Source organism: Rutilus rutilus (assembly GCF_951802725.1).
Source record: "Rutilus rutilus genome assembly, chromosome: 13".
NCBI lineage: Eukaryota > Metazoa > Chordata > Actinopteri > Cypriniformes > Leuciscidae > Rutilus > Rutilus rutilus.
This window is the reverse complement of record NC_140218.1, coordinates 29,954,063-29,981,926: the sequence shown is the minus strand read 5'-3', so window position 1 is coordinate 29,981,926 and position 27,864 is coordinate 29,954,063. Positions and strand designations below refer to the sequence as shown.

General features: G+C 38.1%; 1 protein-coding gene across 4 annotated transcripts; it reads left to right on the top strand.

Moving 5' to 3' along the window:
* Positions 1-1,052: 1,052 nt before the first annotated feature.
* Positions 1,053-27,864, top strand: mybpha (myosin binding protein Ha). 4 transcript variants are annotated; one of them, XM_084427394.1, is made up of 14 exons: positions 1,053-1,294; positions 3,277-3,321; positions 3,542-3,607; positions 4,456-4,587; positions 5,302-5,469; positions 10,599-10,687; positions 10,776-10,971; positions 11,140-11,279; positions 13,401-13,560; positions 16,992-17,128; positions 22,231-22,417; positions 22,659-22,704; positions 27,231-27,277; positions 27,544-27,864. In XM_084427394.1, exons 1-12 carry the CDS (start codon positions 1,102-1,104, stop codon positions 22,688-22,690), a joined length of 1,545 nt encoding a protein of 514 aa, XP_084283520.1. In that variant the 5' UTR covers positions 1,053-1,101; the 3' UTR covers positions 22,691-22,704; positions 27,231-27,277; positions 27,544-27,864. The 4 variants fall into 4 exon arrangements, with proteins under 4 accessions (XP_084283520.1, XP_084283519.1, XP_084283522.1 ...); XM_084427393.1 differs by having other exon boundaries at positions 16,959-17,128; XM_084427396.1 differs by lacking the exon at positions 3,277-3,321 and having other exon boundaries at positions 1,066-1,294.

Here is a 27,864-nt window from a genome sequence, read left to right as displayed (position 1 = left end):
ATGTGTTAGTTCACTATTAGCCAATCAGTAACTACTATTTTTCATACCTCACTAAGAACTACTATATACAGGTTCATAATTAATATTAATAATGCATAATATATAATATAATGGTAACCCATTAGTAATGAATCAAGTGTTACTACATCCTTCTAAAGGAACTACTAATAATTTGGATCTGTATTCTAAAGTGAAGATCATGGAAATACACTAGTAATGACTAAAGTGTTACCAAATCCATCGGAAGGAATTACTAATCAAAATCTTACAAAAATCTCAAAAAGCATACAATGACTTCAGTCACTATTAGGTAGTTATCATGTTTTTCACTTTAGAATACTGATCCAAATAATTAGTAGTTCCTTTAGAAGGATGTACTAGTGTGTTACCGTTACCTTTTATTATAAATTATGCATTATTCATGTTAATTATGAACATGTATATAGTAGTTCTCTGGGGGGTATGAAAAAATAGTAGTTACTGATTATAGCTAATAGTGAACTTCCACATTCAACTGAGCGCTATTACTTACTAATTTGTTAATCAGAATGTTAATAGTGCGTTACTAATTTGTTCCTGTGTGGTTATTCAGTAATGAAGGAACAGTAGTCTAAAGTGTTACCCACAACTTTTCAAGTCTTTTTTTTTTATTTTATTTTTATAATAATAATAATAATTCTGCTTGTTGAGGTTTGTCTCCCTCTACCGTCTTAATTTTGTAACTGCTGTATGGACCGCACGTTGCAGTTACACTTTTAGACAAACGAGGGCGCCAAATGTCAAGAAGTAGGATTAAATTCAAGACATTAAATATTAAAAATGAGAATGGTCAAGTAAAACAAGAGTGAGAAATGATTGGACTCTAGGCACGAAAGCTACATGATACTGAGTCAACCAACGACTATGAATAACTTTAATGAGGTGAGACCAGTTTAGGGTTATTCCTGAGTTGATAAGAACAGATTTATCTGTGTACTGAAGGCTATTTAAAGAAGAGGAGGAGTCCTGAAGGTTCATACTCAGAGGTGGTATAAATTGAACGTCCCAAAAGACATTGCCATTTCAAAGACCGGCAGTCCTGTTGAGTTTCTCCCAAGCATCATGCCAGCCAAACCAGCACCTATAAAGAAGTCAGCCAAGAAGGCTGCTGTAAAAGAGGAGAAGCTGGCAGAGCCTGTGCCCGAGACTGTCCCGGCTGAGGTGCCTCCTGTGCCCGAGACTGTCCCGGCTGAAGCTCCGGCTGAAGAGGCAGTGGCCGAACCTGCCCCCGCTGCAGAGGCACCTGCTCCTGAAGGTACTCAATTTATAAGTGTGCCTAACCGTAATAACGACATCTCATTTAAAAGACAACGATTATTTTAGTAATACTAGCAGTCATACTGTAAAATTGACACTCAAGTTAAAGGAGAACTCCGGTCAATTTTAGTAATCGATTGTCGAGTTCACGCGCATAGGTTTAGTACCTATGATCACACGCGTGAACTCGACAATCGACTACTGTGGACTTCGACCGAAAACAGGATGTAAATACAGGTATGTGCGCTGGCTGAATAAACATCATTTTTTATATATTTCTTTCACATCTACTGAAGTCAGATTCACCCGTGATCACTCAGAAGGAATCACTCACATGACCTGTGCACTTGTAATGACACATCAAGGATGTTAAGAGGCTAAAAGCAGGTTTAAAACTTGCCCCATTGAAGTCAACAGGGTGCAAATTTTAAAAAGAGGATAACACGGTGTAGGCAACACCGATTTTTGTCGTTGTTCTCTGTACTGAAAGCACTCCAAATGTACAAAAAAATGAGCTCAATGTTAAAATTGACCGGAGTTCTCCTTTAAGTCATGTTTATAATTGCCTACTGTGTTCATCGACGTCTGTCAGCTGTCTTGCAGTGAAAGAATGAATGTATCATCTGTACTTTCGAGGACTCACTCACACCCCCTACTGAACAACATGCACTACTTCCATTCACTTCACTGGGAACCTGACGATGTTCTTCACTAAATTTACTTAATAATTTGCCATAACATCATAGTTGGCCTACTACAGTTATTGCTGCTACTGTAAAATTATAATAAATATAAATTAATAATATAATTTAATAAAATAGATATTTATCCATTTTGCCATTGTTCATTTATTTATTTATTTATTTATCGACAGTGGCGGCTAATTCCAAGTTACTAAAGTTACTGAAGTAAAACTCTGATGTTTTGGCACGTTTAGAATGATTAAAATATGTCCCCTTGTTCAACAGTTTTATTGATTTAGGAAAATGGAATTGTCATTCTGAACATCCACAAACCGCTGGAAGATAACTTCGGTCTTGGGTGTTGGCTTTACAATCATGACTTTTACAAAATAGAAACTTAAACTTCCAATGTTCATGCAGGAGACTTAAAAAGAAAATGTATTTTAAGAGAATCCAACGTGAGCTACCGAAAATCCGAACTGTCACAAATCTAAATATTCTAATTATTATGTACATGATGTAGAAATTTCCCTAATATGTGTCTAACCCTAGAAGTCCCTTATAAACATGCACTGTAGCACCTGTCGATCATTGGACTTTGTCTTACAGAAGCGTTCTAATTTATGACTACCCATCCACTAACATGTGCCTAATATATTCTAACATTTATTTAACATGTAACGCTAGACTCGACTCCTGCTGCTCAGGGTTAGACTGCTGCCCCTTAAGATGGGACATAGGGTATGGGGTAAAGCTATAACAAAAACACTGATGATTATTACTGCCCTGTCAAATTTACTTCGCTTTTGCATTAGAAATAGCATTATATAAGCATCTCAATGTTCAGATCATGTTTCATTTTCAGTTTTCAAATTTTGAGTGGCGTTAACCCACATCTTAGGGTCAAAACAGGTTCCCCTCACCTGTTGTTATGTCTTCAGTAAACTGGCTTGCTGTGCTGAGTGCAAAAACTACTAATCAACAACCATGTGTGTGGTCAAATCAAGATTAGCTGGTGGAAGAGTGTGTCTCACGACATGCTGATATGGCATGACTTTTTACCTGAATTTTCTTAAACATCAGTTGCTGTGACTGCTTCATGAGGGCAATATATAAGTATATTTATCTGCTGAAGTTTCTGTTGTAGAAGAAGGTGCTATTCCTGCATCTGTTGCTCCATGACACTAAACTACCATTACTAAAAAAAAAAAAAAAAAAGACTGTTTATTCAAAATGGTATCTATCGATCTCTCCTGAGTAGCACTGCTCTAATGGAAGACTAATGATTTGCTATTAGGTCCTGCTGATGAAGCTGCTCCTTCCACTAATGCTCCAGCTGAGGGTAAATAATTGTGCTTTTGCTATCATTTTTAATTGTTCGAGTTCAGTTTGGATACAGACACTCTAATTTGACTTGCACCCTTTAGAAAATGACAATTCACAAGGCTACAGTTCATTCTCTGTCGCATTCAGTCTCAAATGTTTTGTTTTATGATTTTATCGACATATAGGCAGTAAAATATAAATATAACTCTGAATAAACTTGCATATTTGATCATCAGCTGCTCCTGCTGAAGCTGCACCTGTAGAAGAACCTCCTAAACCACCAACACCACCTCCTCCAGCAGGTAATCCATCCAACCACCCAATCCATCCATCCATCAATACAACTAATCTATCCATTCACTGAATCCATCCCGACAATCCACCATCAATCCACCTAATCCATCCATTCACCCAATCCATCCATCCATCAGTCCACCTAATCCATCCATTCACCCAATCCATCCATCCATCAGTCCACCTAATCCATTAACCCAGTTCATCCATCCATCCATCAGTCTACCTATCCCATCCATACACCCAGTCCATCAATCAATCAATCAATCAATCAATCAATCAATCAATCAATCAATCAATCAATCAATCAACCAATCAACCAATCAATCAAATCAATCCACCCATCCATCATCCACCAAATCCATCCATCCATCATTACTCAATCCATCCATCCATCCATCCAACCATCTATCCAATTAGCCTCATCAATCCACCCAATCCATCCATCATCATCAACCCCATCTATCCATCTAACCATATATCCAATGGACCCCACCCACCCATCTATCCATCCATACAATCAACCCTATCCATCCAGTTAATCAATCCAATCCATCTGCCCATTTTTCTATCCAAACCATCCTCCCAATCCATATATCCACCCAATAAATCCATCCAATCCATCCATCAACCCCATCCATCCATCCACTCATTTATCCATGAAATCAATAGACCTAATTAATCAATCCAATCCATCCATCCATCCTTCCATCCATTCAATCAGTTAATCTATCAAATTCATCCATCCACCCATTTAGCCATCAAATCCATCCACCTAATCCATCCATCCATCTCTATAAAAGTTCATGTGTTTTTCTAATATGAATTTATTTTTATGTGTCTAATGAATGTGCAGTGCCCGCCAGTGCCCCTCAGAACCTCAGCGTGGATGATGTCAATGATACCTCCGTCACTCTTAAGTGGAGATCCCCGGAAAACATTGGCTCTGGACTGGATGGATACATTGTAGAATACTGCAAGGAAGGATGTGTGTATATCCTCTCAGTATTGCTAATAAGCTCTGTAGATTAGGGATAGTGTTTCAATCATCATGCCTTCATCTTGAAATTGAACCATGTAGAACTATCAGATGTCGGAAGAAAAGTGAGTTCTAAGACAGTCTGCAATAGCACCTGTCTTTAAAATGTCACCACAGACTGATTTATAGCTCGCCCATGTAAGTCTCCCTATTAGGAAGGGATGCTTTCAACCAACTGTCACCGTATCTGCACATCCCACATTTAGATTTGTGGATCTATACTGACATCACTGCTAGTGTGTTTGGAAATTCATATTTGTTCTTTAACTGGGTAGTTGACGCATCACATCAATATTTTAGGTTTTTCCATTTTTGTTTATGAATGTATAATCAAAATTGTGAGAATGTAATGTTTAATATTTAATCACCTTCTTGCCTTCACAAGTTGATTTTACATGGTCTTGTGGTGCGACCAATTCTCAAATTAATTTTAAATTAATTAAAATGCTACAACTTTTATGATTGTACTTTTAAAAACTATTGTTTTAGTTGTACATGGAATATCATGCGAACTTTCCAAAAGTTGTTCATGTCAAACTGCCGTTAAATCTACCCCAATTTTATATTAAGCTAAAGTGTTTAATAAATATTTAATGGTTTTTTTGTGTGTGTGTGAAATTTTATGAAGTTATATTATCATCTATCCATTTTTACACTCTACAGCTTCTGAATGGGTTGCTGCCAATACCGAACTCACCACGTCCAACCGGTTTGTCATCAGCGGCCAGACAACCGGAGATTTACTTAACATCCGTGTCGTGGCCATGAATGCCGGAGGCCGTAGCGAGCCCGTCGTCCTGCCACAGCCCGTCCCCGTCCGTGAGATTATGGGTGAGTGTCTATGCATCGCTGAAAAGACCTACATGTGTAGGGGACAGATGAAAGTGACGAATCATCTCTGGTTACTTCACAGAGTCTGATTACTTCAAACACTAATTACTTCATAGTGTTATACTTTTTCAGTGTATTCTCTGAGCCCTGGCTCATGTGGCTTACTGCCGAAGCTCAGATGACAGTATGTGTTTCCCTACAGTGAGAGGAGCTGGTGTAAGTGCACTGCCTGAGCTTTTAGCTACCTCTCTTGCCCTCAATGGATTCAACAGCTGTGGGTATATAAATCCCATTGGCTTGCGCCGACAAGAGCTTTCATTAGCATTTAAATTACAAACATAAAGACCAAGGGCTGTCAGTTCAATCTGAGCTAAACACATACTGTAGATTATCCTCCTAAATGGAGTGTAGCACTTGCATAATGGTGTATATTTATAAGAATTTGTATCTAGCTAAAGGATCGTATGAACTGTTTTCATTGCTGGTAGAGTGTTTATATTCAGGGCTTGGTTCTTTGCCCTTGCACTTGACCACTTTCATTGGTGGAGCTTGACCTTGAATCATTGGGCCAGATTTACTAACAGCCTGCAGCAGTGCAAACCCTCTTTTGGCGTTGAAAAAACTACTGTCAGGATTTACTAAAGACTCACTGTCAGTGTTGCCAAGTCTGTGGTTTTCCCGTGGAATTGGGCTACTTTTAAGTTGTTGCCGTGTGTTGATTTTTTTTTTTTCTTGCTGGTTGATTTCCAACCCCCCGGAGCATACAATTTTGGCGTTCCAACCATAGATATCATATATAAACGCTAGATGTCTTATGGCGCAGTCACTTCCGGCATCATCGTTCGGCCATCTTGTCACAGTGCTCTGTGCATTAAGGTGAATGATCAGCACGCACACAAATCCTCTTATCTCGCTGAAATCTTGACGGATTTACAAACGGTTTGGTTTCTTACAAACGTTATTAACGTGGCTATAATTCCGAATGCTTGAACATGTATGTTATAATTTTTCATATGTATGCAGTGTCATAACTACATCTCTGACGTTTATAACAAACCAAACCGTTTGAAAATCGGTAGAAAAATGAGCAAGTTATGGTTATTTAAAAGTACATGCACCATTGAAGTAGTGAGCGAGTACACTGTGGCAAGATGGCCGCCACGTGCGGACGTCGACCTCCATTGGCCAGCAGTGCGCACGAGACATCTAGCCTTTATATATGATATCTATGGTTCCAACACCCTCAAACCTTCAAAAAGTGAAAACCGCATTTGGATATTTTGGGGCTATTTTTTTGATTGGCCATATTGGGCTAGTTTGGTTGCGCAGACCGGGCAACCCTGCACACAGTAAGAATTTTTTTTTATATTGAACAGATTTTTTATTTTATGTGTTACTTTTATTTATGAAATTTGGAATTGCTCAGACAATTAGATATCAATTATATCGAATCAGGCATCAGAAATAGCCAGGATCGCTGATAAGAGAGGACAACTGAGACAAATGTTCAGAGCCTGGGGTTGAGGGGGGCAGTAAGAGTTTTACAAATCTGGCTTTCCAGGTTGACATGGCCAGCTAGTGGCTGTTGTGTTTTGGCTTAATTCTGTGTGTTTTGAACTGTTATTTGTTTTGTAAAGTACATTGCCGTAATGCTAGGACCATTTAAACCAAGCAATCAAATACCCACATAAGATTCTGAAATCAACTCATGTTGTTAATAGGTCAAACAATCCTGACCAAAAAGAGATATGGAGGCATGTTGGCTTGGAGAACCAAACGGGAACGATCTGTTCATCCATTTGGGTTTAGCAGGTGAATGTTGTGGTGTGTGGCAGCCATTCAAGACATCACACAGGATTACATATCCGAACACGGACTGCAAAAAGGGATCGAAGAAGCAGGATTAGGTTTTTCACACGTACAAGCACAGGCATTTGAGAAAGTAGGTCAGGTATGGTATAGTAAGCCGGAATTGAGCTGAATGTGAACCTTCAAAGCCAGCTGTGCCGTCCCACAGTGCCACCCAAATCAAGTATTATGCCAGCATGTCAGCTCAGCAATGTGTGTCACTCCAAAGGCGTCAATTGTTTCCTGTAATAATGATCGAACTTTGGAGTCCTGGGAAGTAAGGATTAGAGGTCTGGTGGGATAGATTTTGGAGGCTGTACCCTAATGGTAACAGATGTGCTCAGAGAGGACAGCTAATAGAGATTTAGATCAGAGACGTCAAAGGTCCTGGGGGGCACATGGTTGTCTAGAGCAGTGGTTCCCAAACTGGGGTATGTGAGATGACAGAGTGAATACGTTAGGTTTTGCTGTTCATTTAATTCTACCCCACCTTACAATAGCAATAAATCTGAGCATGTATTGAACATGCAATCAAATATGGGTAAAAACAGAAAAAAAGTAGTGCCGTAAAAGGTCGAATACATGACGTCCAATCAAATCACCTCATCTTTTGTGGTCAAAACTGACTGCATCCCCATGAGCAGCGTGCATGATAGGTTGTGTGAAGAGTACATTAGTGCTGTTTTCGACAATGTACCTTTGTAAAAGTGGGGTTCTAGCACTTACTAGCACGAAGAACAAATATAGACAGAGACTGTGCATAGAGATCGATTTAAGACGATTTGTTTTTACTGTTGATATTTATACGAGCAAGAATGCATTTTTTCCCGAATATCCGCACAATTGCAAATGTGACATTGATTTTATACAACAGTTCAACAAACAAAAAGGTAATATTAGGTGATGTACATTTTAAACACCATATTGTCAGTATTGTTTGCTCTATTTTACAATGAAGTAAGCACAGCAAAACTGTTGTCTTTGTGCAAAAATTTGTGCATCCACGTTTCCTTTTCTCGAGTCTCAGATCCACCCCCTTTGGATGCGAGGGAAGGACTCAAGGAAATAATACAAGGACAGAGGAATCGAAGGGAAGCTTATTTGTATATTGGACTATTCTTGATCCCTCAAGCAGTGTCATCAGCTATGCTCAAGGGATCTGGCCTTGAAGTTTGGTTATTTAAGAAATTCATAATAAATAATAATAAAGCAAGTAATAATAAAGCAATATGCCCTGTTGAAATATGTGATGTGTATGATTTAATAAACCTGCAAAGGAAAAGCATAAATTAAAATTATTGTGACAGACGTGAAGGGGGAGGAGAATTTATGCGCTAGTTGTGTTTCTCGACATGAAAGACTTCTGCATAGGATACACCTGTGCATCCTCACTCGACACTCCTTTGGAAGCTTCCTCACTCCTCGTTCCTCGCGGTGCAATTAGAAAATTGAGATTTCCTTCAAGATGGCTTACTTTGATCGGTTTCTGGGTAATGGGCTGGAGGACGGAGGAGCTAGGAAACGAGGAAGCATCAATTTGAGTATTGAGAAGCACCCATTGAGGCATTCATTCATTCATTCATTCATTCATTCATTCATTCATTCAGTAACAAGGCAAGGGTGCTTCTCAATACTCAAGTTGATGGTTCCTCAATTCCTCACTCCTCCGTCCTCCAGCCCGTGACCAATCAATCGACGGAAATCAATCGTACTCAGCCATCTTAAAGGACATCTCAATTCTCTAATTGCCCTGGGGGGAGACAAGGAACATGGAGTGAAGAAGCTTCCTGAGGAGTCATGAGCGAGAATGCACAGGTGTATCCTTCCCTCGCATCCTAAGGGGGTGGAGCTAAGACACAAGAAAAGGAGATGAGGAAAGGGATGTAAAAATAAGACATGAGAAGCACCTTAGGACTCACTTATAAATAATGCTATGAGAATGTTTTAAATAATAATAAAAAAACTGTTCAATTGAGAAATATGAAGTGGTGGGAAAGTGATACTTTGACATATTAAACTAAAACCACCAATAGGTGATGTCTTAAGTCACTGTCTTAATAACATAATTGCATTCAAGCCTCTTCTGAGCAGCATTAAACAGTGTGTAGATACATCTAGATGCAGTTTGTCCTTTAATAGTGTTAGAAAAACTCTGCCTTTATAAAGTTAAAAAATGCACCTGAAAATCTATTTAATGGGGCAAATATTTAGCCTGACTACGTCAGACTTCGTACTTCCGCTCAATTTCATTTAGCTTCTGGCCTCAGTCTGAGATAGCGACCTTTCTCCCCGTTTTCCTCCGGCCTCAAAACAGCTGGCCAATCAACGAACAGAGGGCGGGCTGAGAGCCGTGACGTAGACACTGATTGTACCGTGGATGCGTAGATTTACTTCACATAATCTGCAAAAGTCGTTCACAGCCATGTTCACTCCGGTATTTCGCTCGATGGTTTTGTTTTCGCATCATACATGTGTTTACAGTGGAAGTCAGATGCGGCTGAGCATACGCATAACACACGTCATTGTGATTGGCTTACAGGTAACCAATGATTTTAAACTTCAGACAAGCCCCCCTAGCGAGAAAGAAAACGTTTTTCAATTATGCCCTTCCAGACTCTGTCTACGAAGCAAAGCGAAGTACCAGAGTTTGGTATTACCAGGCTAGCAAATATTGTCCCTTAATGGAAAAGGTGTGACTGAAGTCTAAGTGGAAGAGAGGGGGTACGCATATGGATGTTGGGTTTGGGAACCACTGGTATAGACGGAGAAAGTCAAAAGTTTCACCAACAGACATCCTCGTTTCAATTATAAATTTAGTTTACATTTTCTTGTTTTGTTTGTTTTGAACATCATCCCTTCACATTAACGAAATGTAGTGTAGAAACAGAGCAACTAGTAATGAGGATGAGATTGACCTGTTATATGAAGGCTGTTGACCTGCAGATGGTCTGGCATTCCTCATAGATGTATTTCTGGATGCACTCCAGTGACCTAAGACACGGTGCAATGTGCTCTCTCCAGTATACAGAATAGCAAGAATAAACCTGTCGAAATGAAGTTAATCATTAACCCATTTAAATAATTGTGTGTAAGCATTAAATATGTTTTATATTTTATGTTTTCCATTTTCAAATTTAGGAAAGTCAGTTTGTGTAATTTAACACTTTATGCATTTCAAAATAATTTAATTTAAATTGTATTTATTTTGTGTTGTTTTGTTTATTTTATTGAAAATACAAGCCAACAAAAACAGCTCATATAAGATGGTTTATTTTTTTTAGATCGACCCAAGATCCGCATGCCCCGTGCCCTGAGGTCAAGATACATCAAGCATGTTGGCGAAAAGATCAATCTTGTTATCCCATTCTGTGTAAGTTCAGAGTTTTATATGTATTTAAGTCAAACAGAGCCGTGCTTATTGTGTGCTCTAATATGTTCGATAATTCTCCGTTTTGTAGGGGAAACCTAAACCTGTGATATCTTGGACCAAGGATGGCCAGCCTTTGGATACGAAGAAGGTAAATATCCGCAACAGCGACAAGGATAGCATCCTGTTTATCCGCAAGGCTGAGCGAGACGACTCTGGCAGCTATGAGATGACCGTGAAGATCGACAGCTTCGAGGACAAGGCTAACCTCATAATTCAGATTGTCGGTGAGACATGCTATGATCTAGAGCTCTTCTTGGACCTTGGCTATTTCTGTCCCCCTTGCATTTTCATTCTTAGTCCATTCCTTGACACCTCTGTGTACAGAGTAAGACCTCACAGTGTAAAATGATCCATACTAAGGAGGCTAAATCATTTTTAATGGTTGTGTGTAGATCTGCCTGGTCCTCCTGCATCTGTCAAGCTAGTCGACTCTTGGGGCTTCAATGCAGCTTTGGAATGGACCGCTCCCAAAGACAACGGCAACACTGAGATCACTGGATACACCATTCAGAAGGCTGACAAGAAAACTGGAGTAAGAAACTCATTATTGGCACATTAATAGAGCTAGTAACGCAAGAACAATGCGCAAGCACATCGTCCATCAGTTCCGCTCTCAGAAAATGAACTACAGTACTTCCCTATTTATCTAAGGAACAATGTTATTTGGGGTGAGAAAAATTGCACTTTAATAAACTGTATGTTATCTAACATAAAATGAACATACCATGAAATTAAATGGAGCTAGTTTTAATCACATGAGATATCTGCAGTCCTGCAGATCTGGGCTGTCCCACATCAGAGGTCATTTAGATGCGCTTCCTCCTTAAAAACACATTTAAAGTAGAGTGTCATGAAACAGTTACATGTCTTGTAGCTTATCAACAACCTACACATCCCAGCATAAACTCTCTTGATAAAGGATTTGTTATTAAATGACTATATGTTCACAAACTAATTAGAAGAAAAGCAAGCATAGCCTACTGTATGTGTGATTTGACATGGCAGTTCGAATAATAAATAACCATTGCTTTACCTAAGGCAGCAAAAAGTTTTCTTCAAATTCTGAATGGATTATATCGCCGAGAAAGCGTGCAAAGAGCGTTCCTTTTATAATCACTGCAAAGCTGTCACGCATCTCAATTCATTGTGATCTCACAAAGCTCCACTAATCAGTTTAGCTGACTGCACAATGAATCTCTGATTTAGCCTACATAATGTATACACTTTGTTAAGTTAACTTATAAAGAGAGGGTTTGTGAGAATGCGGAACTCAGCACTGGACAAAAACTCAGGCGTTTTGAATGGGGAGTGGATTCTAATTTAAACACGTCTGATTTGCTTAAAGAAATCAACAGATAGGTTTGTGATTGGCTACATTGCTCAACACTGCAAAACACACTGTAAATAGAAACCTTTCATCTAATCTGTTTCTCCAATATGCTATTATTACTGATCATCGACCAGCTGTTATGTGCCGCTTTTCCCTCTAAAAGCAATCAGAAGCAGCATTAGTCAGTGGTTTGAGTGATAAAATAGTCTTGAGTCCGTGGCCCAGCCTTACACTCACTTCACCTATGGCCCCACATTTTGTGTGAAACCATAAAATAAAATAAAAAATGTAACTGTATATATTTATATATATTATATATTTAATATATTTATTCCACTAACTAATATATTTCCCTAACCTAAAGATGCAGCCACATTTACCATTGTTTGACAAGTCATTTCAATAGGAATCTACTCGATCAAGAATTTAGCGTGAGGGCAAAAGATTTCCCCATGCCGATTTTGTGACGGGTAAATTCAACAGCGTAATATTTAACTGTATTCCACATTTTATTTGAGACCCAGTTAATGTGTGAGTTTCTCCTTATTAAAAACTATAGAATTAATTACTTTATTTATTTTGATAGCCGGGATGCAGAGAAAAAGCAGAGAAAATACAAAGCAGAAAAATCCATACAAAGCCACCAAAATCAGCTCATATATACCGTAATACTGAGTTTGACCTGCTGAAGGTGACGGTCAATATTTCGAAAATCTGTATTAGGTAACTTCAGGCAGACGTGTGCATGCTCTGATAGCCTAAACCACATCCACTTACCACAGTGAAAACTGACAGCAAGCAGTGAATCCTCCTCAAAACATGTTTTTTAAGTGGGATGTATGTCGTCATACTTAAGAAAGGCTTAATTTAGCCTCCTGTCAAGTCTGTAAATCTAAACGTAGAGTCTTGAGACTCTGTATATGGACATGACGCGTCTATCTATAAGCTTGTATCTGGGTGTTCGAGGCATGGGTCAGATGATTTCTTGGCGGGAGATCATCAGGTTGGGAATGTGTAAAGTGCTGACAGATAGAGAGAGAGAGTTCCATGATGACATCTCATAACTCTGACTGTCATTATGCGAATCATGATATAAACAACTAGTTTGATGGGAATACAAGATGTCTAGAGAACATACTGTACAGTACAAAAACACTTCATCTAAAAGCACTTTTGCCAAAGCCAAAGATATTTAACACAGTCACTTTGTTTACGATTTATTTATCGGATGGAACCCACAGGGAAATATTTCCCTGGCTTGTGCTCAATTTAGTGATTGTCTATGATGTCCTGTCATACTAAAAGTATTACTGTTTTTGGCAGGATTGGTTCACGGTTCTCGAGCACTTCCACAGGCTGAACGCCACAATCACTGACCTTGTGATGGGAAATGTATACACCTTCAGAGTTTTTGCCGAAAACAAGGTTGGAAAGAGTGAGACTGCTGCTGTAACGAAAGATGCTGCTCATATTCAGAAAACAGGTGAGGTCACAACATTATTGTTTTATGGCACTCCAGACTTCTCCCATTAGGTAAAGTTCACTTGGTTTCTGAAGAAAAGTAAATGAAAACAATAATTCATGCATTACATGGCTTGACTGAGGTAAGATTACTAATCTATGGTCTTGGGTGGCTTATTGCTGGCAATAGAAGGATAAAATACAACCATGTTCAATAAATACAAAGATCTGTCATGAAACTCTAGATGACGCAGTCTGATAGTCCTTAACTCAATCTGCTTGCAATCACATCATTCTCTAGGAAACAGCTGTTTGGTTCCTGTTGAATCAGTAGCCAATGAGCTCGCTGCTCAACCTTCAAAATATGTCAGCATTTGCTGTAGCAGTTGCAGTGCACTTTCAGAAACCCTCCACCTTCCCCAGCTCCACCTGTATCGATCTGCTACGAGTAATTCATGTGTACTATATTGTACAGCAGCTGCATGTCTTATTTGCTTACCATGCATGTATTGGCAGTAGCAAGTCCCGTACTTGTTCTGCAGCAGCGTAGCAGAACTATTCAGCCAAGACCAAATATATCAACACTGTCATATCCATTACTAAGCCAAACACATGGAGAGTTGCCATGACAGAAATATATACAACAATCACAATAAACAATTCCTCCACTAAGTAATTAAATTCACTATCATAACTGCAGGCTGTTTGTGGTTGTCATGCAACATAGAAAATTAACACATTAATATAGAATAAAAATGATGTATAGTCACAGGTGTGTGTGTGTGTGCAGTACAGCTATACACATACACCGTTCAAAAGTTTGAGGTCAGTAAGATTTATGTTTTAAATGTATTGTATCGATACTTGTATTTAGCAAGGATGTATTAAATTGATCAAACGTGACAGTAAAGACTTTTATAATGTTACAAAATATTAATATTAAAAATAAAAGCAAAAATTTTTCCACAAAAATATTAAAAAAGAGGGTCAACCTCACAACCTCACATTCTTTATTATATGGCAAGATGCAAACAGCTTACAAATAAACTTACTTATTGATATCATTTATATTAACTGTTCCTAAATTAACTGTAAAAACAAAAACAAAACAAAAACGTGAGTTTTTGTTGCCAGCACACATTGACAGCACATACAGTACTAAGTGTTGTCACTGTGTGGAGATAAGACTTGGCTCTGCCTTGAGTGCTAATGACAGTTATCGTTCCTCACATCAGTGGTACATGGGGGCTGCATTATAAAATGGATTGCGCTGCAGTGCTGCAAAACTGACAATAATTTAGCAACATGCATCTGTCATCTCTGCATAAGTATAGCTGTTACATCCTGAAGTATCTGACACTGAGCTGGTGATGTTTCTTATCTTCCAGCCTGTTGTAACCTTCTATCCTGAGCCAAAAGCTTTTTGCAAGCACAAGGCTTTTAGGTTAGCACATTCTAATATGACATTCACATTCACATTCTATTCTTTGTTGCATATAAATGATATAATATATATATAACAATTAGGGAGGTGTCGCAATGGTCAACTTTTCAACTTGTCACCCAAGAAACTTCTAGCTGATTAGTGAGATCAAATAATTTACCTAAATTTCTCTTTTTTTAATTTTGATGTTTATGAAAACAATGATGATGATATGTTTAGTGCTTTAATTACCATGCTAGCAGCTTGCAATGCCTTTGCTGTTATACAGTTAGCATACTCATCGGGCAATCAACATCTTTTCCCCTTAAATCAGTGGTCTCTTAACCTGCAGATTAGCTCCAACCCATCCCATTAAACCCATCTGATCTAATCAAGGTTTTCAGGATTACTAAGCTGTGTTCGAAATCACCCCCTATACCCTCTTCACTATTCCCTACATTACTCCACTAATATAGTCCACTTGAAGGAGTGAATGAAAACGAGTAAGTGAATTCGGACACTGAGTGAGCCGGAAGGGCTGCCGCTTTTGCATAGTTTGTGCTTGCTGTTGAATTATCATTTGAAACTTGGCAAACTGGCAGCTCCAGTAGTAATGCAAAAAATGATCTGGAACTCTATTATGGAAACTAGCATTTATAAACCTTAATTAAACAAATATAATAATCAATTAAAAATAAATGTATACCTTTATGATATTACGCTGTCGTCACATTGGACCAGCGGTTTGGAAAATGATTCGCCATTTGGTCAGATGCGATAATTCATTTGACACGACTTTCACAGTACACTTTGGGTATTCTCTAGCCGTAGGCTCGAGCCTACATCAGTTGTACACCCATTATTGTGGTGCATTATGAGACTGAATGAGTGCACTCGTGCCACTATGGTTTCAGACAGAAACTTCCAGGTAGGTGAGTTAGAAAGCTGGTTGGAGCTAAACTCTTCAGGACAGTGGCCCACCAAGAGCTGAGTTAGAGACCACTGCCTTAAGTCAATGGGGTCCAGTCCTGCTCCTGGAGGGCCACCTTCCATCAGAGTTTAGCTCCAGCCCTAATTAAATAGACCTGTACCAGCTAATCAAAGAGTGTCCGAAATCCTTATGTAGTGGGTTGCACTTTATTTCGATTGTACACATTCTACTAACTATAATTAACTAATGTCTAAAGTAATGTCAAATAAGGGTTAGTAGAATAAGTTGACATACAGTATACTTGCAAAGTTACTTATAGTCAGTTGAATATATGTTGGGGGACCATCAAATATAAAATATAATAATATATTAGCAGATATTAAGCAGAGCATCTACTAATACTCTAATGACTGGTTGTTGACATGAAGTTGCAAAGTTACTTATAGTCAATAGAATGTCTAAAGTGGACTATCGAAATAAAGTATTACCATAAAGTGCATTATTAGAAGGGACTACCATTTGTAATGATGTCCGAAACCATAATGGACATTCTCAAGTTCACTCATTCAATCCCACAATTCACCTCTACAATGAGTATTCAACCAATGTACAATTAAAAGCTAGCTGCTAAAGAATACATATGCTCTGAGAATTTCGGTGAATGAATTCCAGTGTCTTGCTCTCAGTTTCCGAATGTGCTCCCTCAATTTCATTCACTTATTCAAATGGACAATATCAGTGGTGTAATGTAGGGAATGGTGAATGAGGGTAGAGGAATGATTTTGGATACAGCCAAGGTCTTAAGGATCACTAGAAACTTCCAGCCAGGTGTTGGCCCTCCAGGAGCAGGATTGGACACCCATGTCTTAAATTCATAGATGCATCAGCCATAAACATTCAGACGGACATATTTTGCTGTTGCAACTTGCATTGCACCCCTTCTAAGGAACGTGTCCGATTGGAACCCGACTTGGAACCCACCAACTAATGGATTTTAAAACCTGTAGTTTTGCACATCCATAGTCCTAATGTCATGTAACAGCTATACCCTCCGGACAACTGTCAGTCCCGGCTGAGGTTGTTGTCTCCTGTCCTGTAGGTATTGTCTACAAACCACCAGAGTACAAGGAGCACGATTTCAGTGAGGCTCCCAAGTTCACAGCTCTCCTCAACGACAGAGCTGCCACTGTGGGCTACAACACTAAACTACTGTGTGCAGTGCGAGGCAGTCCAAAGGTATGGATGATCTCTCTTCTGCTGATTTGGTATAGTCCTCCATGCCCTCCTTATACATTTTATATTGTGGACAATGTACTAACCAGTAGCTAAATGTTTGGAGCCAGGAATTAGCTGATGAGTCGCTACAAATATACTTCTGAAAGAGTATCGTTGTAATTCAAACAACAGTTGTTAATAATCCAACGATGGTATCAACATATCCAAACGTCCTTGGGTTCAAGCTCAATAAATAGTTTAATTATACCCATAGCTGTAGTCATAAGGCACAAAAAGCACAGTGATGTTGGTCGTTCCTGCTGACCACTAAAGCCAGCTGGTAAACAGTCATGTGGGGACTATGTTAGCTTGTCATTCCCAAGGAGGGGGACATAGAATCAAGTTTCGAGAACAGCTGAGATGGATGCAAAAACTGGGCTGAATGCAAATCCTGATGAGGAAGTCTTCTAGGACAGTGGTTCCCAAACCTGTCCCGAAGGACCCCCAACACTGCACGTTTTCTTTGTCTCCCTAACCAAACACACACTGGTCCTTCAGGACAGGTTTGGGAACCACTGTTCTAGGACACTCCAAAATTCTTGTTCATTAAAGCTTGCAGTGATGCGGCCTGCTGTCTATTTTGCGCTAACAAAGTTCCAGAGATGTCCAGGGTCTCTTGGGCATGGTTGGATTTAAAATGTAAAACCTTCAAAGCCATGATAGAACATAACATGTTCAAGAACACAGTTTTGGCTTCCTCGATAGAATGGGTGTAGTATTTACAACATGCTCCAAGCAATACACTCTATTCCAGAGTTTACTTTACTAAGTAAAGCTTTATTTATATAGCACTTTTTAAAAACAGTGTTCACAAAGTGCTTTACAGAAGAAAAAAAAGAAAAGAAAAAGTAAATCAAGGAAAGACCCTAGTGATCAAATGTGTGTTGAGAGACATTTTTAAAGTGCAGACAGTCAATTGCTCAGGCTGCCAGGAAGAGAGTTCCATAGCTTGGGACTGAAATGACTAAAGGCTGCCCCTTTTCAGCTGTGTTTTTGGTACAACCAACAAGTTACTATTGGACTTTCGGAGCTATCTTGCTGGAGAATATTTATTCAACATATTAGAAAGGTATATTGATCCATGAAGTACCATGAAGACATTTAAAGAATAATAAGATGATCTTGAATTCAATTCTGAATGATCCAGGCAGCCATGTGCAGGGATCTTAGTGTCGGTGTAATGTGATTTCTCATGTTATAGCGAGTTAGCCTTCGTGCAGCTGCATTCTGAACTCTTTGTAATAAGTGTTAAACTCTATTGCAATAGTAAAGTCTAGATGTTACAAATGCATGAACAAGTTTCTCATTGTCAGAAGGGGAGAGAAAATCACATAGTCAGGGATTAGTGAATTTTATATAAAGATTGTGACATTCAAAAACCCTTGCTCCAGATTGTCATGATAGGGCTCAAATTCTATTTGGCACAAAACCAGTTCCAGGGTGTCTTGAGGTTTTTGGATGAAGTTGGAAATGGAACCTAAACCCGTCAAAGCCACTGAAGAACATCATGATGTACTTCATATAAGGATGCCATAGATTATTTTCCACCATCGTTGTGAAACTGTGCCTATCCATCATGTTTATCCAGACCAGTTGACACTGTTAAACTTACTTTTTTCACTTTGGTGCTACAAAATCAGGATACGTCTGAGACACAAGAGTTGGTGACAGTGTGAAAATGTACAGTAACTAAACACTGGAGAAAGAAAGATGATGTACTGGAAATGCACTTCCTCATCTGGCTCTGAACTATTTGGCCCAGTGGAGCTACATGGTAATTGCTTCCTCAACAGGATTGTTATGTTACCTTATTCCTCCCATTGAAAATTGTTTTCATAAGGCAAAGGAATGATGTTCATTGTCCAGATGTATTAATTCATCTTAGACAGTCTTATTTGTCATTGAGCCTTTAATACTGCCAGTTTGTGAAAGTCAGCAAGTTGACTAAACAGCATAGTCTTTGAACAACACATGCTACATTTTTTTTTTAAATATAAGATCAGCACAGAATAATCAGATGTTCGATTAGCAAGATCCCTGCTACGATCTGTTGTGCATTGCCATATCTGCCAACTGAAGATCTATTTTTGACATCCATTGTCCTCAAAAGCATTGCTAACATAGTTATAGCTTCAGCTTGGCTACTGTAACTCCTTCATTATTTCCTGTAAAGCTTTAGCATTAGCATGAATGAGGATCAACTATCATTCAACTGCTAAAATCAAATTGCTCAAAGTGATTTTACTTAGACAAGTTTTCACTGGAGTTAAACATTAACATGTTTAATTCATGAAGGAGTGTACGTTAATTAAGACCTCATCTCAATCTTCCCTAAAACACCTTTGCATTAGCCATTCTGTGCTGAAAAAAATGTCTGAAAAAATAATTAGCATCTTGTGGACTCAATCTGTGTGTGGAACCAAAGGTATTAGATCCCAGAGGAGCTCTATGTTTCTCTTTTCTGGAAAGTTACCCATGGAGCAGTAGGACCTCAGTTAGCATCATAATGCTACAGTATGTGCTAACGGAATGCTGAAATGCCTCTGTAAATTTGACCCATGCAGTGTAGCTGATGAACCATGAGTGGGCAGAAACTCAGGGACTGAGACGTGTGACATTTTATATAAGGACCATGACACCTCTAAGTGTGTGTTAGGGATAAAATTAATGAGGCTAGGGAAGCATTAGCACTGGAGTTGGGTTATATAGCTTCAGTTACGCTAGTTCACAGCATTACTGTGGGTTTTTAAATGCCTCTCAGTTTGTCATCCATGTATTAATTACACCCTATTAAAATTGATTTTCTTTAATTGCAAGAGTGTTTAAACGCTACTGTGTTAAACATACGTGTGAAATGGTCCAGTTTGATGGATGACTTGCTGATGTGAGTTCCCAGCAAACACAGAACGTGGGCAAATCCATACCCAACATTTGTCACAGTGTTGACATTGAACCGCTATTCACGGCCATTGCTTAAAGGAGTCATAACCTGCAATTTTCACTTTTCCACGAGAATCAATGTATGTTATGATCGACTAACGATTATACACTGGCCGGGAAGCCGATATTTAAAAGTGAAGCGTTTGTTTACCTCAGGGTAAATAAACCAGCGCGCGTGCACGTGCACTCAAATACGAGATTTGATTTCAGCTCCCTCTTGACGTCATGAGGTAGTAGGATATACCATATATGGACACCGCAGCAGGAAGCCCCCCTTCCCCCCTCCCCCTTATATTCAGTTCAGTCGAGAAAGATGGAGAAACCGACTTGCTCTGTGGTTGATTGCCATAAAAAACATGTAAATGTGTTTTATCTCCCAAAATCGGACGAAACTATCAGGGACCAGTGGATGAAATTCATTTTTAATGACGCTGTCCCAACAACCCTTTCAACTGGCGTGCAGAGCCATAAGCCCCTTTCACACAGAGATTCCGGAAAATACACGGATAAAGTGACCCGGGATTTGACCCGGGTTCATTTGATTTTGGTTCATTCACACTGCCAGTGATTTTCCGGAATCAGAGAGCGCGTTCACACACAACCCGTGTATGTCCCGGAAAGACACGTGACATCGATGTGACTTGTAATGTCTCAGCAGCGTCTTCAGTTTGCTTATGAGCTGCGAAACCACGCTTGTGCATTTTTTTCTCTGATTCGATCATAAAATTGCGCATTTCGTACCGTTTCACAGCTGGCGAACGATCCCGGCTTCAGCGTCATCACTACGACACGGCATTATTACGGCTTTTGTTCACACAGCACGCGTTCCGGGACTGAACACGGCAATGTTACTAGGTCCCCAACCCGGCATCGATCCCGGCATTAAACCCGGGTCATGTTTGCGTTCACACAGAAGGCGTTCCGGCAATTTGCCGGCAATTTCCCGGGTTCAATGCGCTGTGTGAAAGGGGCTATATAGAGCGTCCACGACAGCCAAAACATCGCATTGATCTCGCGAGACAATAATGCCTTCAGAAATAAGGGTAAAAGTAGGTCTGTGTTTATTTTTTTTCCACTTTTCTTTTTTAGAAGGGCCTGAAAGACTATAATACAGCAGTAGGTATCCAATGTAATACTAGGTTATGACTCCTTTAAGGTTGTGCCCTAGGGTATCTGGACAACCACTGGACTACATATGTACTCGTCACTGCCTTGAAGCGCGAATTAGCTTTTTAAATTTCAACCGACCGTTGGGCTCAGTGTGTTGTCTCATTCTTCATTGAGCAAGTTTAATTACGTTTAATTTACCTCAGCTAAAAAAGATACGTAGTTATTCAAACACAACCTCCAACTTCCTTTTCTAATGTGATATTTATTTGTTCAGTCTAACTGAAGGGACATAATAACGTTAGCTGATAATTCATGGAGTTTGCGATCTTGTGTAGGCTACATTACAGTAGGCTACTCTATGCTAATGTTAGCTATATTTATTTTAGTATTCGGATATTCTTTTATCCTTACCGTTAGGAAAAGTGAACATCTAACACTAACCCTAACCCTTTGTTAATTAAATGTTCTGATCTACCTTTGCTTTTTATGTTTTATTTATTATATTTAAAATAAATTTGTATATATATATATATTTTTTTTTTTTTACATATGTATGACTTTTGGAAGTGCACTTTGATTACCATATGCAGTTTTAATAAAGTTGAATTAACGTAACCTTCTGTCATTTTTACTCTTCAAAGTGTTCACTTGCAGGCGTTGATTATAATTAATTTACTGTTAGGCACATTAAATTATGAGAAACACTATTTAAAAAGTATATAATTATCTAAAATTTGACTAATTAAAAATTTACCTCAAAACATAACATGCTAAATGGGGGATATATATATCTAGCATAAAAATAAATAAAATGTAACGTCGTCTCTCAGTTGCTGAATGTCGCGCAACAACGTTGCTACAGCCCTGTCGCATCTTACAATTCTACGTTGTTACAATGTTGCGAGCACATAGACAGCAACGTTGCCATAGTATAAATGCAACGTGCCACAGACGTAAATGTGTTTGCTGGGTTGTGTCTACGTCAGTTGAAATGACATGTATTTTGTCTGCAGCCTAAGATCGAGTGGCTGAAGAATCAGATGGTCATAGGGAACGATCCCAAATACAGGCAGATCAACAACCAGGGAGTGTGCTCGCTTGAAATCCGCAAACCATCCAGCTTCGATGGTGGCGTCTACACTTGCAGGGCCAAGAATTCCCTTGGTGAGGCTACAGTTGCCTGTAGGCTGGAGGTCAAACGTAAGTACAGGATCGTTTGCTCTTTGCCTGACACGCTAATATGCTACAAGTTGCATTTTCAGCTGATTATAGTGACATTGATCCTTTAAGGTGTTTATCCGGGAAAGGAATGGCAAGCGAGCATTTTTTTGTGCTGACTAGGATTAATTTGAGTTGTTTTAAAGCATGTATAATGTGTGGGTGTGAGTACTGGATGGGTACAGAGATATGTTGATGACAATTTGCTTTTCTCTTTTACCAGAGGTGACCATCCAAGAAGAAAAAGTTAAATAAGATGATGTGCACAGGTCAGTAAATAAAAAAATGGTTTAGATTGAAATACATTGAAATACATAAATGCGATTACTCTCATTTAACATAAAAGATTTTGTTTTAATAATATATGTGTATATGTTATTATTTTTATATATAGTACATGTGTGTGTGTGTGTGTGTGTGTGTGTGTGTGTGTGTGTGTGTGTGTGTGCGTGCGTGTGTCTGTGTGTATATAAATACATACACACATTTATAATTATATAAACAAAAACTTTTGTTCGATGCGATTAATCGCGATTATTCGATTTGACAACACTAATTTTTATATATAAATTAATTAATTGTTAATATATAAATATTATTTACTGTTTTTAACATAGTACAACAATTTTATGTAAATATAAAAATATAAAGTAAAATAAATGAAATAAAATCTATTATTATTTTTATTATTATTATGACCGCCGCTAGCATAGCTAGCGAAAGCGGTCATATAGGGATTGTCAAAGTTTTTTTTGTTTGTTTTTTTTTCATCTACTGAATTTTTCGTCAACGATACCAGGGACACTGAAACACCGGGGAACATGAAATTTGGTGGGCATGTAGCCCCACTAGACTTTTACGGAAAAATTTCGTTTGGTCCCCGGGGGCCACTCCCCCCCCGCACTGGGCCCCCCCAAACCCAAAAAATTCAGTTTTTCCTAAATAACTACCTGAACCGTGGCACCGAGGATGAAGAAATTTTTATGGTATGTTGCTCTTAAGGGCCCACATCAACCTAGCCCATAATCACTCATTTGTGATTTGTGAATTTCCTTTCACTGTCCACGTTTTGATTTCGGCTAATCAATTTTGGCGAATGCAAACAACGTGATTATCGTTCATGAGTCTAACATCCAGCCACGCAAGAAAACATGTAATCTACCTGAGGGAATAATATGCTCAAAAAACATTTCTGATTATTATTAATGTTTTAAAGCTTTTAGAAAGTACATAGAAAGCTTTTGTAACATTATCTTAACTGCCACTTTTGATTAATGTAATGCATCCTTGCTGAATAAAAGTAGGCAATTACTTTCTTTATTTTTTTTCCCAAAAAATAATCTTACTAACCCCAAACTTTTGAACTGTAAGCCTAGTGTATAATGTTAAAAAAGCTTTCTATTTTAGATAAATGCTGTTATTCTGAACTATGGTTTGTTTGTAATGTGACTTTTTTCATGTATGCAATAAAATTATTTTTAGAATTAAATACATAAATAGGTTAAGCAATACAAATGTGTTTATGTCTGATAACCTTTTAAACACAAACTTAACTGCAGACACTGAAATGACGTACACTGTGTGATACAGTACAAATAATTTGAGTGTCCCTCATTTTCCTATAAATAACCACGATTGTCCCCGCATTTTCCTTTTCTGAAGTTGGCAACCCTAACTGTCACACACACACATGCAGGAATACAAACAAACGCAAGCATGCACACACACTGACATCCACACGCACAGACACACACCCATACACACACATACAAATCCACATGCACAGACACACACACACAAACACACACGCGCACACACATGTACGCACGCATACATACACGCACAGACACACACACACACACACACAGACACACACATACACATACACACAGACAGACATGCACATACTACTACTTTTTCTAGGTATATACATAAACACGCAATACAGCCAAATTGCTCCACGTCATTTATTTTTGTGGAAAGCCAGTGCAGGCCTGAGCGGCGGTCATATTTTGTACCGCCATGCGGTACATCTAGTTATTGTAGTAATTGTGGTCACATTGCAAAAAAAACATTGATTCTCAAAACAACTACTTGTTTTTTCCACCATGGACATGCAGTTACACTCTTAGATAACTCAAATGACTCTGAAAAGCTGATGTGCATCAAAAGCATGTCTTTTATGTAGTAACTCCTTTTGAATGCACACTATGCCTCCAGGAACGGTTTGCTGTTTCACCACTCAGACCTTTGAAAGACATTCAGCATCAGGTTTAAATGACAGTTAAACACTTATTATTATGATTATTATTTCTTTAGTTTTAAACTCGGTTCATTTGCATCATACAATTATATCAAAATCTAATGTTACATGTAAAAAAAAAAAAAAAGGACAAAATGCAACAAATTGATGGGGGAACCCACGTAAAACAACCTGACGAAACATTATTGTAGACTTTGTGCGTCTAACATCCCTATCAGAGAGTCTCTGACATGTGCTGGCAGCTGTTTCCCACTGTGAGACTCCAATACATGGAGGAGCCTGCAAACTGTGAGAATATACCCGCTTCAACTCAAAGAGGCCAGAATGACTGTTAGCGGTTGTGTGGGCTAAAAATGGAACTGTGGCCTGGCAGAGAGCAGAGAGCGGAAAACAGCACATCACCAATGACTTCTGACAATTGCCTCACACTGCCAGACAGACCTCAAGTTGACACCTCATGTTTGGTTCCCAAGCACTGAAAGATTAGTTTGTTGAATGCACAAGCAGCACCTAAAACCTGTAAGAGTTACGAAGAAAAATAACAAGTTTATACCATCTTTTTAATGTAACAATAAACTTTTACCCTCTTAAAGTCACCATCAAATCAAAATTGGCAATTCACAATTGTGGAAAATTGCAGTTTTTATTACAAATGATTTATCCGTGCATATCGTTAATTATTCTTCTTTTTATTCATGTGTAATCTTTAATCAAAGTAACTTCCCCTCCCTCCTGCAGCGACATCTCTTCTCTTCTCTGATGACGTGTTTACAAGTGCGAGGGCGGGACAATAACCTCACATGAGATCCACCAATTGCAAACTCCCATCCTACGTTTTTTCTTGTTCAAGAAGCCATTTAACTCATCATAATAATATATATATATTTCACAATATGGAAGAAAAGAGTATCACTAAGTTTCATGCCAATTTTAAAGACGCACCAAGGCTTGACATTAACACCCGCACAAATGAATTTTTATATATAATATATACATTTTTCAATTTTAGCCTTTTAAAAAGGCATCTTAAATAAGTGCAATTAAGTCTTGTCAAAAATATACAGTACCAGTCAAAAGTTTGGAAACATTACTATTTTTAATGCTTTTGCAAGAAGTCTCTTATGCTCATCAAGCCTGCAGTTAAAAAAAAAAAAAACAGTAATATTATGAAATATTATTACAATTTAAAATAATGGTTCTCTTTTTTTAATATACTTTAAAATGTAATTTATTTTTGTGATGCAAAGCTGAATTTTCATCAGCAAGTACTCCAGTCTTTGGTGTCTTATGATCCTTCAGAAATCATTCTAATATGCTGATTTATGATCAATGTTGGAAATAGTTGTGCTGCTTAATATTTTTTTATAACCTGAGATACTTTTTTCAGGATTATTTGATGAATAAAAAGTTAAAAAGAACTGTATTTATTTAGAATAGAAATCTTTTGTAACAATATACACTACCGTTCAAAAGTTTGGGAACAATAACTATTTTTTTTTTAAGAAATTAGTACTTTAATTCAACAAGAATGCGTTAAATTGATAAAAGGTGATGGTAACGATTTATATTGTTAGAAATGTTTTTATTTTGAATAAATGCTGTTTTTATGAATAAATGCTGTTAACGTTTTACTCATCAATGAATCCTGAAAAAAGTATTCCAAAAAAATATATTAAACAGCACAACTGTTTCCATCATTGATAATAACTGAGTATCAAATCAGCATATTAGAATGATTTCTGAAGGATCATAAGACACCAAAGACTGGAGTACTTGCTGATGAAAATTCAGCTTTGCATCACAAAAATAAATTACATTTTAAAGTATATTAAAAAAGAGAACCATTATTTTAAATTGTAATAATATTTCATAATATTACTGTTTTTTTTTTTTTTAACTGCAGGCTTGATGAGCATAAGAGACTTCTTGCAAAAGCATTAAAAATAGTAATGTTTCCAAACTTTTGACTGGTACTGTAAATTCTTCGATACATATCACTGAAACATCTGAAACGCTTCCAATACTCATTTTCCGCCGAATAGATACACGATACCAGCTGTGCTTTCTCTCTCTCTCATCTCTCCGACAGCGAGTGACACACAAACCCGCCTCCACTCACTCACTCGTTTCATTTGCTCCGGATGAATATTGTTGGTGTTACAGGGCTTGAATTTCAGCATGGTATAGCATTTATTGCGCATAATTTTACTCATTCCAGCAGATTTTGTGCTCACACCGCAGATAAAGCCGCCTCTCAGTACTAAATTGAGTTCTTTGTTGCTGCTTATTACACTTAAACAGTCAAATACACACAAAACAATGTCAAAATGCCGGTCTTGGCGAGTATGCAAATTTATTTTATATTAAACTCGTATTGGACCCTCCTCCATCTTTGTCTGTTTACAAAATATAGCTTAGAACTATATAATAGTAGGTAACTGCAAAATATCTGCAATTTAAATCTCCAAGCATTGCCAAAATCATCAATTTGTAGGATAATTGTGATGATCATTGTTTGTTTGTTTTTTGCAGTTCTCATGTTAAGGAGCAGCAGGACATAATGCTATAGAATAACAATGGTGAGCAAAGCTACAATAACTCTACAATATTTATACAATATACCAATATACACATACTCTAGTCTTCCTGTACTATATATCGAATAGTATAAGAAATAACCTTATTTGAATGCATGTCTATCAATATGTAATATGTCTCAGTGACCGGCAGTACTGTTGCAGTCCCACACATATTCAGTGCATTTGGTGTAGTTTAACAGATGCATTCTGGGGAATGGAGTTTCCTGGTACCTGACACACTTTCTTCTCTCTTTCTCCTGTTATAGATGTTTACAGTGGTGCAGGAGGATGAGCTGAAGTGTGCACAATAATAGAGGCTCAGACTCGCTTCTGTGATTCATTCTTTCAACAAAATACAAGAAACATCGGATAGATTCCTGTTTGGCTTAAAAGCAACAACCTGTTAGCGTTACGTAAAATACGTATTTTTAGTTTTATATTTCTTGCATGTATTCAAGTGTCACTTTAGTTGTCTGAACCTGTTTATTCATGATGAAATCCCTCGTTGTAATTGAGAGTGTTTCCAATAAAAGAATAAACCCACATATCTTATTGCAATATTATATAATAATCTATAAATTATAATT